The sequence below is a fragment of the Galeopterus variegatus genome, unplaced genomic scaffold (genome assembly GCF_000696425.1).
Source record: "Galeopterus variegatus unplaced genomic scaffold, G_variegatus-3.0.2 Scaffold1329, whole genome shotgun sequence".
In the NCBI taxonomy this organism is placed as follows: Eukaryota; Metazoa; Chordata; class Mammalia; order Dermoptera; family Cynocephalidae; genus Galeopterus; species Galeopterus variegatus.
In genome coordinates, this window is record NW_007727440.1 from 392,972 (window position 1) to 404,340 (window position 11,369).

At 42.5% G+C, this 11,369-nt stretch overlaps 1 protein-coding gene across 1 annotated transcript in view; it reads left to right on the forward strand.

Annotated features, from left to right (window-relative positions):
• Positions 1-1,198, forward strand: part of LOC103593371 (cadherin-13-like) — a 268,259-nt gene extending 267,061 nt beyond the window's left edge. The window contains exons 4-5 of the mRNA XM_008576331.1: positions 807-923; positions 1,085-1,198. Coding sequence (XP_008574553.1) covers positions 807-923; positions 1,085-1,198 — 231 coding nt within the window. The remainder of the gene's footprint in view (positions 1-806; positions 924-1,084) is intronic.
• Positions 1,199-11,369: the final 10,171 nt, after the last annotated feature.

Genomic DNA, 11,369 nt, shown 5'->3' on the forward strand with positions numbered 1-11,369 from the left:
CCCCCCCCCCCCCCCCCCCCCCCGGTCACACCACTCCAGCCCTTTCTTACCTTTCTGTTCATAGACCACAGCTTTTAGCTCAAATTTAATAACATTGTTTGGTCTCCAGTATGTTTACTTTTTATGTTTTCTTTCTTTTTATGCAAAGCGATACTGGTGTTTTACTTAAAATAATGATATAAAGTTTCCTCTTTGAACACAATTATTTAATGAAAAAGGTGAGTTGCAGCTAGGGAAGATCTCCTGACAGTGTTATTTCAATGACTGAACTTGGGACTTACTCCCTGGACAGTGCATTCCAACAGGTGACCCCCCTGATGATAGTAACACATGCCCCTTGAGAAAACATTGATCTCTGTAATGCCTGACATAGTTTGGAACTTTGTGAGTGCCGTACGTCCCTGTGCATCTGTGAGTGTAAAGGCCGTGCAGTCGGCCCTGAAGACTGTCACTTTTATATCCAGCGATTTCTCTGGGTTCCTGATCAGGTGAGTAATCTACTCGCTTGGCAGATAGGAAGGGCAATACACAAGCACCGAAGAATGTATAAATCAAGACTGACATTGTGAATAGAATGATTCAGAAGTTGGGACTAAATAGCTTAATGATAGTCATTGTGAATCACAATGTCAGCTTTAGTATGATTCTAACGATGTACTTGGTAACACTAATGAGGTTTGATAGAATAAAATTAACAATGTCCAAACAGCTGTGTGCTTTCCAAACAAAGGAACTATATCTCAGAGCGGGCTGATACATCCCTTTTGTGGGAGATTCCAGTCAATTGATTTTGTTTTCTCTTTTAGGATATATTTAAATTTGCAAGAACTTCTCCTGTTCCAAGACAAAAGAGATCCCTTGTGGTATCTCCCATTTTAATTCCGGAGAGTCAGAGACAGCCTTTCCCAAGAGATGTTGGCAAGGTAAGTCAGACAAATGACAAATGACAACAGCATGTTTTTATTAAGAAATGAACACGCACAAGGCAAGGTGACAGTGACTGTCTTGGTGACCAGCTGAAATTGGCCTCAATTCCTCTAATATAATAGGCCAAATGGTTTTGGCATGAAATGAATTTTGAAAGATCATCCAAGAAAAGGAATTTGGAAAAAACAGTAACAGCTTCAAATATCATGATTTGGAGATTGACATGGTAGATAATGATGCTGAACTCATGCAGGAGGATGTCATTGGTTAAGAAATAAACTCACTGCTTTTGCAGTTGATGTCCAGGTGATGAGCCAGAAAAGGGCCCTTAGGATAGCAGGATGTTGATATGTGGTTGTATTAGTCAGTTTCTGTTGCTTATTAAAAAATATGCGGAACTGGGTGATTTATAAAGAAAATGAAATGTATTGCTTAGTTTCTGAGACTGGGAAGTCCAAAGTCCATCTGGTGGTGGCGACAGTGACCCAGGGGTCTCACATTGCAAGATGGTGGAAGCAAAGAGAACGGAGAGAGCAAGAGACAGACTCTCCTCTTCTTTTAAAGCCCTCAGAACCACACCCCTGACCACCATTTTTAATCCATTCACTACTGCACGGTCCTACAATCCAATCACCTCTTCAAGGCTCCACCTTTCAATTACCATAATAGGATTTCCCACCCTCTTAACAGTCACACTGGGGGCCAAGTTTCTAATACATAAAACTTGTGGGGACACAATTCAAGCTTCAATGAGTTTTGGGGGGACATAATTCAATCCACTAGAGTGGTATTTACCGAGATCCTATTTCTCAAAAGTCTAGGTCCAGAAACACCATTGGGTCAGCTTTCTAAACACTAAACCAAATCAGGGTTCTAAACCATTCTAACCAGGTCCAGAAAACACTGTCACACGAATCAGAAATGTACCATAGCACTGATGTTGCCTCGTCAGTATATTCCTTCCCCATAGAAAAGTCAACATAAAGAATTAAATTTTAAACAGTTTGCATTTTTTGGTGAACCTGGAATTTGAACTATAGCAGTTAGTCAAATGAATTATCCTAATGACTGGCGCCATTGAATTGTTCATTCATTCATTAAATAAATATGGGGAACCTGTTACATGCTGGACTCCAGGCTTGGGACTGGGTGACTATAGCTGTGAACAAGCAGACAGCAGAGCTGATATTCTATAGGGAGACAGATGTTTTCATAAGTAAATAAATAAACAAACAAAAAAATTGCAGAATATTACAAATGCTGTGAAAAACAGAAACAGGGTGATGTGAGACAACGAGCAAAAGGTAAGACCGGGGAGGAGAGGGAGTAGGGAATCTTTACACTGATAGCTGGGATGCCAAGGGACTGGAGTCCCTATGTCTTCACAGTTCTGCCCCAAACTGTTTCTGAGACCCAAGATGAGTTCTTGTTTGCTAGGTCCCCTTTAGGTGAGCCTGGGCTTCTTAGCTCTCACCATGCATCGGAATCACCAGAGACACTTAGAAATAGAGATGCCCGGCCTATACCCTCAGAGATTAATTCAGCTGGTCAGGGCGTGAGGACCACCTGTCTAACCCAGTCCTGCTCCGACAGTGGCTGTGGACCAGCAGCATCGGCACCACCTGGGATCTGGCTAGAAATGCATATTCTCAGGTCCCTTCCCCAAACCACTGAGCCAGAAACTCTTGGTTTGAGGCCAGGCATCTGTGTTTTTACACTGTCCAGGTGATTCTAATGCTCACTCAAGTTTACAGAAGACTGATCTAAAATATGTTCTCTCCTGCTTACCACTAATACATAATACTTTCAGTACTGGAGTTGCAGTTCCAGTAATTAGGTTGTAATAAGGGTGATCATACATCCCAGTTGCCTGGAAAAATCCCAGCTTACACTGGTTGTCCCGGGATAATTATTATTAGCACCACCTTTACCACTTAAAAATAACCAGATTGAACAGCAAATGATGTGGCCATCCTACAGTCTTTCTCAGTCCCACCACTTATCTCCCTGAGTGTGTTTGGGTAGTTTTCACAAGCCTCTCTCTCTGAGCTATTGAATGGGTCAATAAGTATGCAGCTAACTAGGCACACTCTTCCACATTGCTTCTCACTTGTTACAGCTTCAAAAGGTAACTTTACTTTCCAACTGAGAACTTACCTCTTCTCAGCCCTGTCTGTATTGCCCTAACTGACTTTCAACCTAGATTCTCTACAAAGCACTTGCTTTTCTAAATGTGATAGTCTATTAACATTGCAAAGTTCAACAGTCTTCCAACCTTCCGGATGTTTTCTGCAGAATAACTGCACTGCCTTGCAAAAACTATTTGTTTGTTCATGCTTTTTAATGCCTTTGAAGGAACATATTTTCCTTTTTGTGCCTGGTTGTTTTTATTCATTCATCTTTTTCTCCTCTCTATATCTTTTATCTGATCCCAGTCAACTCTACCACTGGCTGACAAGCCATGCTCTACAGGGCTGTGGAAGAACACATAGGTGTCTTCAGTGAATGCTGGAGAAGTGGGGAGAAGGGAAAGGAGACTGAAGAGGCAGAATGCTGGCCTCCAAATATCACCACCCCCATAAAAGAAAAAAGCTCTCCACGTCAGGGCACTTCTAATTTTATTAAAATTACATATTAGACTTTAGTAAAGAATGCCATTTGAAGAAGAGATTCTGTGGCCATAAAAGTATAAAGACACACGTCTCACTTTTTTTTTTTTGTCCTTTTTGAGACCGGCCGCACCGCGCTCAGCCAGTGAGCGCTGTGAGCGCACCGGTCATCCCTATATAGGATCCGAACCCGCGGCAGGAGCGCTGCCGTGCTCCCAGCGCCGCACCCTCCTGAGTGCGCCACGGGCTCGGCCCACACGTCTTACTTTGGATTCCCCCCAAAGCAGACCCTGAGACAAGGATCCAAATGCAGGTGGTTCATTTAGGAGGTGAAAAATATACTCATAAAGAAGCCAGGACATGAGACAGGGAAGAGAAGATTGAGAAGATGGCAATCTAGAGACTTATCAAGTCAGCTACCACTGTGGGAGACAAAATTGTAATCCCATGGGAAAACTCCAGGAATTGGGATGAAACACACTCTCACGGTCATGCCACCCACAGGGGAGGTTGCTGGGGAGTTTATATACCTGCTGGAATATTCATACTCCAGCAGTCATTGGCTGAGGGCTGCTCTTAGGGTGTAAATTCTCCAGCACATCAGGCCGGCCCTGTACTCTGTACACAGCCACAATAATCTTCTGAGGTTTGGAAGAGAGTCTTTCCACACAGAGATGCTATACGGCATCAAGCCAGAGATGCTATAAGCTACAAGCCTGCTGCTATGCACTGAAAAGGTGAGGTCCAGGAGGTAGGGACAGGACGCTGATGGATTCTGCTCCAGCACTAAAATTGATATAAATACTTTTGTGTTGCAGGCTAGGTTTTTTCTGTCTTTGTCTTATTCTCTCATCCCACCTCATTTCCTGAGCTTTCTTGTGTCCTGTGCCTTTGAGTCCCAGTGTACTTGCCTCTCTCCATTAATAAGTACTCCCTCGCATCCCAGGAAGGAAAATCTCTGCGATTCAACCCAATTCATGTCATAAGTATGTATTCAGCATCTTCTATTTATAGGGCACTGTGTGTGCCAGGGACTAGGAATTTAATGGCAAAGGAAACAGACAGAATCTTTGATCTCATAGGATTACAGAAAACTTGAAAATATCGTCACCTATTCATTATTTGTCTGGCACTGTAATAAGTACTTTTTATCTATTATGTTGATTTCTCATAACAGCTCCATGAGGATCACCTTCCAGTGTGCCAGTGAGCGTAAGGAGACTCACAGGGATGAAGTAATCGGTCCAAAGTCACACAGTTGTGCCAGCTCTTTGAGATTTCAGAGTCTGTGCTCTTACTCAGTATCCTCAGGGGCTATGAACTCCAGTCTGAAAATCCTCTTCCATGGAATGCAATCTCCTTGCTGACAATTGCACTCTTAAAATTAAGTGTAATTCTTTAAAATGCACCAAAAAGTAAGGTGGACAGAGGGATGGATCAATTGATATATGATAAGTATATGATACGTAATAAAGGAAGTATGTATATCGAAACGTTAATGGTAGAATCTAGCTGATGAGCATATGGCTGCTTGTTGTAAAATTCTTCCGACTGCTGTGCATTTGGAAATTACATAATAATATATTGGGAAAAAATTAAGATTAACTAAATATAAAATTATGAAAGACACAGAAGTTAGTGTGCTGGCACAAAAACACTTATTTATTTGTCTTGCATTTCAAGAGGGTGAACGAAAACTAAGTAAGCATTTATTTCTTGAATTTTTTTTGTTGTACTTTATCACATCTGAGCTCCTTTAAAGAAAAGAGACCCATACACTAAAGGAGAGACTTCAAAAGCAAGGTGCTGCAGTGTGTTGGCCCTCTGCAGAGGGTTTTCCTGAGTGGGGGTCATTCCATAGAGAACTGAATATCTGCAGAAAGGCTAGGCAGGGAATAGCCACAGAAAGGGATTAGACTGCCTTGACTGATGCACAGTTTATCTACCTGCCAAGTAATTAATTAGCTGTTAAATAGTTAAATTACTAGAATTTAGGAGGGAGGGTGCTTTTCCGTCAGGAGAGAGAGCATCCTTTTGCTGCCCTGACACTCTCCTTCACTGCTGTTTGCTGAGCTGCGTTGGGAGGACAGAGGGTAGGTGAACCGACAAACTTATGGGAGGCAGCAAGAGCATGCCAGGCCATGAGAAAATGAATTTGCCTCCTAGTTTCTGGCTCTTTCCCATGGTACCTATTGCCCTAGAACGTGTCTCGGAGTTTCTGAGGAAAAGGTAAAACACCCACTCATAAACACACTTCCTCAAACCTGTGATTTCCTTCCTGACTTTGAATTCTAGCTGGGAGTGTGTGCCCTGGAGAGAAACACGCTGCTCCCAACATGTGCCTTTTTTCCTCACCCTTCAAAGTGTGACTGTTTCAAAATTTGGGCCATAAATAATTTCTCAGTTTTACCAACTTTTGCTGATAAATATTTGATTACATCTTTAGAGATTTTTGAGTTCTCGGGCCCAGTTGATTGAGAGCAGGGGACTTTAAATCTGTGAGGCAGCGAGGAGGTCTTTGGAAGACGTATTTTATTCTGTTTTATATCAAGTTTGAAAGACAAGTCATTTATGAAATGCTTATTAGAGATTCTACTTTCATCACAAACCCTTTTCATCAAAACCAATCAAAGCACCTTTTACTGAAAATCCTTTTTTTATACCCCTATAAATTGGTAGAATGGGCATTTAGAAAGACATCTCTAACCCAGGATAGAAGAAATATGTAAGTGGACTATGTGCTCTTGGTTAGGGAATCAACATAGATCATTAGACCGAATCATGAAAACCACTGAACCAGGACTCTGCTTGGATTATGTCACAAATGTAAGTCATACATGATGATAATTTATGGCAGTTCCAAAATATTTTACACAGTTCTGGGCATATTGTTTATTAGAGGTCTTCCCACATCCAGGTGCTTGGTACCTTCCGTTTATACCCACCTATGCAAATAGGTGCCAAGGAGTCTGATTGTCTTGGAATTGAATTTCTTTTACTCCATTTAATAGTCATTGGCATCACTTGGAGAACCCATGGGTGCCAAGCTGCCTCCTCAGAAGCTGGACCAGGCAGCTGATGCTAAAGCCTCAGCACCCTCTTCTGAAATGCAGGCTCAGCATGTCTTGCTCCATCCTGTTGCCTGATATATTTTATGCAGTCACGGTCAGCCCTCCACCCCTTGTTAAATTCATTGCTTCACACCTTTAACCAAATCTAACTGCATGTATGCTTCTCAGAAATTTACATCTCTTTAATTTCCCTTTTTAAGGCAACTAGCAGTCTTATTCAATAACTAAAACTTACCACTAGCTAGTGTGCAGGAGAGAAATGAGAATATAGGGGATCTAACATGTCCAGGGCTCAGTGCTCAAAAATTCTTCTTGAGATGAACATCAGAGTTTATTCCTACATTCAGCAACTCCAGTTGAACATATGCCTTTCCTATTTGCATGTCTTTGAACTCTTCCCTCTTCCTGTGACACACTGTCTTTGTCCTTACTCTGCAGGGGCTGCCCACATTCACATTCTAAGGCCACAGTGTCCTGTAGAACATTTCCATCATTGCAAAAAAGTCCTGTGTCTACACTGTCCAATATGGTAGCCACTAACCACATGTGGCTAGTGACCATTTGAAATGTGGCTAGTGTAACTGAGGAACTGGATATTAAATTTTTAATTAATTTTAATTTAAACATAAAAACTAATCCTTGATTCAATTATTGGGATAATTTGGCATGTGAATCTACCTTTTTGATTGTAAATTCTAATCTAAATATAGATCATATATTTTTGCACTAAATATTTTGTATATATAGATCATATATTTTTGCACCACATTGAGATGTCCTGAGTGTGAAATACACACTGTATTTCAAAGCCTTAGTACATGCACAAAAAAAGAATTTTAAAAATCTCATTAATAATTTTTATATTGATTTCATGTTGAAATAAAAATATTTTGGATATATTCATATGATTAAAATTAATCTCATGTGTTTCCTTTTACTTTTTAAAAAATGTCATTGCCAGAAAAAATTTAAATTATTTATATGGCTGTCATTATATTTCTATTGGACAGTGCTGATCTAAAGCCTATTTTTGATATAGTCTTCTCCATGGAATTTGTGTTTGATCTCTTTTTCACTTGACACGTTTTGAGCATCAATATAGTCTCTTTTGTACTTTTCCTACCTTCCCACCAAGTGTAGTGACCAGGTACTGTGCCTAACACGTAGTAGAGACTCAAATATTCTTTGACTTGAATTGTAGCCATATCTATGACTGGTTGGATAAGCATTCGCTGGTTACTGATTAATTGAAGTGTTCATAGCCTGCTTTGTTGTTAGAATAGAATTAACAGACCATTATATGATCAGTCTGGATATTTCCAGCACATTTTAATTTTCTACAGTGGTAATGAGGCCACCAAGTAAACGGCCTGGCAGTCAACCTTTATGTCAGGTCATATGAGCATCTTTAGCAGATTGTGATAGATTTGATGTTGATGGACTCGTGTGTGTGCATGTGGAGAGAGAGAGAGGTGTGCATGCCTGTATTTCTGGATTTGCTCATACATACTATGATTACAATGATATTTTAATTCCACTTAAATGAAAACACTCAAGAATTTTATCTTTATTCACAAAAAGAGTAAATTCGACTTTATTTTTGCTAAGTCTAATAAAAGCTATATTCACCATTAGCAAGTATTGCCTTCCTTCTGCAAAGTTTAATTAATGATAAAACATAACTGAGCTGTTTTGGTTTTCGGCCAAATACATGTATATGCAGAAATGCCCTCCTTGATCTACATCCCGCAGATAAAGGCATCTGAGCCTATGCAGGAAGCAATCATTTTAACCCTGAGCTTATCGCCCTTTCAGTTCTCAATTTGAAATGTTCTCAGTATTTTATTGTGTACATTTTGCCTCAGACTAAATTTATATTTAATTATTTGTTAACATTCAAGGATCTGCCATTTCAGCTTGAATTAGCATCCTAGACCTAGGGGTGTTGAGCAATTTTCAAATTCAACTAGAATCTTTAACACTGAATGAGTGTCAGGATCTAAGTCGAACATGGTGATCCCAATGTTCTGTTTAGTTCTTACAACAACCCTATAAAGCAGGCAATTCTACACCCATTTCTCAGATGAGGGAACTGAAATTGAGAGAGATTAAATAGCTTGATCAAGATAAGCTGGTTAAGCAATGGCAATACTGAGACTCAAACTCCAGACTCTTCCGTGGCTAATCAGTAATCTGTCCACTATAACATACGTGAAGATTTCAAATTCCCATGGGTCTTTGCTGTTTAACACGCTCACGTGAATCATCATTTGGCTCAAACATACCCTCAGCAATCAATATTATGTCTCCATTGTATGAGTACAGTTGAGAAAACTGAGGCTCTGAAGCATCTGCAAGATGGGGCTATTTGTGGTACAAATTGAGTTGTACAAGGTGAGTCCAGAATTCCATGTCACCCCCTGCAATGCACCAGGCCCTGGGTGGATTTCGAAACAGCACAAAGCCTGGGTAAAGGAATAGGCTTTATGGGAGAGAGGGGAAACACGCAAGCCAGGGGTCGGCAAAAGATGAGAGGATGAAAAGCCGAGCTCCCCACACCCAATCATCCCACAGACAGGTGTGCCAAGGGAGTGGCCCTGCACCCAGAGCTGACCCTTCTCGGCTGGCCAGCTTACATACAACCATGTCAGGGGTGCATAATCAATCTCTGGGGTTGTCTGGAAGCGTGAACACAGGTGCCCAGATTAACAGGAGTCATCTGCGATTCCAGAGCTCAGAGCTAGATGCCTTGGGCAGTGGTATGCTGGTCAACTGGCTCTCTGGAGTGGGGGCCCCTGCATTGGAATGTTTGCCACTTTTTTTGGTATAAATACTCCCACAGTGGCCACTTTCAAGCTACAAACTTATAAAATTCATGAACATTCAACAACTGACTTTCCCGAAGGAGGAAAAGTGGCTCCAGCACCCCACTGGCCTTGAGGCCCATGGAATGTGGTACTAGAAGGGGTCAGGGGAGCTACGCTTGAGTGGAGCCCTCCAGCTTGGAGAACTGGCTTACCCACCCACCCGCCCTCCTCTTCACCCTGGGTCTTAGCTAGTTTCCTGTCCAGGTGAGCAGCAAGCATCATTTTTAGACAACTCTGCTCCTTGCAGAGCACTAAGTGACTTGTCCAAGGTCACACAGCCAGTGCAAAGCAGAAGCAGAGCACAAACCTCTGCTCTTTCAGCTGCACCGCCCCTCTCATCCTTTGCATAAAATCCCCCTGAGTCAGTCTCCTGAGGCTACAAATTCTGTAGCAGGTGTCCCCATTCAACCTGGAAAATGAGGTAGAGAGACAAAAAATTCTCTATAATGTGAGGAGAAATGAGGTTAACTTCACAGACATTCATTTGATGTGTGTGTCTGTGCACTGAGGGCCAAGGATCACGTCTTAATAGACCACTTGGTGACAAGCAGAAAACGGCCTTCTCCGCCTGGTGAGGAAAGCCACTGTCTCTCTCCAGATGACACATTTTGTTGCTGTCTCTGCTGACGACCCTGGTCTAAGGGAGCCACAAGGAACAAAAGTGAAAGCAGAGGCGGCCAACTTTGGTATAATTAAGAGATATCACTGGCAGTATTTTCTCGGTGACAGGACCACCTGTCTCAGCTGATGAGGGTCGTGGAGGGGTGGGCCCAGGGCACGGTGGGCATGAATTGGTTCTTCGTGGTCGGATTTCTAGTCCCAGCTTTGAAGGGAATTGAAGCAAAACTGGACAGAGACAGAAACAGGCCAATCGAGGGTTTGTTGGAGGGAGTGGGGCGTGAAGGAAGAACTCGCTTTATTTCTTTTTCTACCTTAGACCTAGCTCTGGCTCCCAAATAGGGGTCACAGAGGAGAGGGGTGAGATGAGGCTGGGTTGCTAGGAACAATGCCCCCTGGACTTGGCCCACCTCTGTCAGCAGTGATGGAGAAGACACAAAAACCCTCTGTTAAGTTTAAATGTTCCCATCTGTGGGTGTTTCATCGAAAATGCTGGTTTTCCCTGATGCATTGGGTGGTTTGGATCAAGAAATGAAGAAAGAGCTTCAGTTTAGGCCCCTTGAACAGGCAGACACTGTCCCTGGGCTGAAAAATTGGGCCTCATTCATTTATGCATTCATTCAAAAATATTTATTGAGCAACTTACCATGTGTCAGGTACTGCCCTGGCTACTGCTCATGAGCACTGTGACAGGGAGCTGTGGGAGCTTGGAGAAGTTGAGAAGGCAAAGGAAATAATTCTCAAGAGGATTCCTGAATGGTGCTTAAGAGGAGGCAAGGTGAAGGTGGGGTGGGAAGACAGAGTTCCCCAGGCAGGGGAAGAGCGTGATCCAATGTCTAGAGGCCAGAGAGGGGATGACAGTATGTCTGGAGAGCTGAGAACAATTGAACGTGGCTGCGATAGGAGGAGAGACTGCTCGCAAGTAAAATTGAGAGTTAATCAAGGGCTAGAAGACAAAGAACTGTAACCACTACTTTAGGGAGTTTGGACTTTATTCTACAGATGACAAAGGGTTACAGATTGGGGAACAACATGATTAGATTTGCATTTTAGGAAGATTAGTCTGGTTGCCATAGGTAACACCTGAAGGCTGAGAAAACCAGGAACAGGGGACACCAGGACAGAGGCTGTGACAGAAGTTCATATGGGCGGTGAAGGGCTTCTGGGCAGGGGAGAGGCAGGAGGCCTAGAGAGGAGACACAGGGTCCCGACCCCTGTGGGGATGCTGGGCAACATGGGTGCGGGAGTGGATGGGAGTGAGGAGGTGGAGGAAGGCT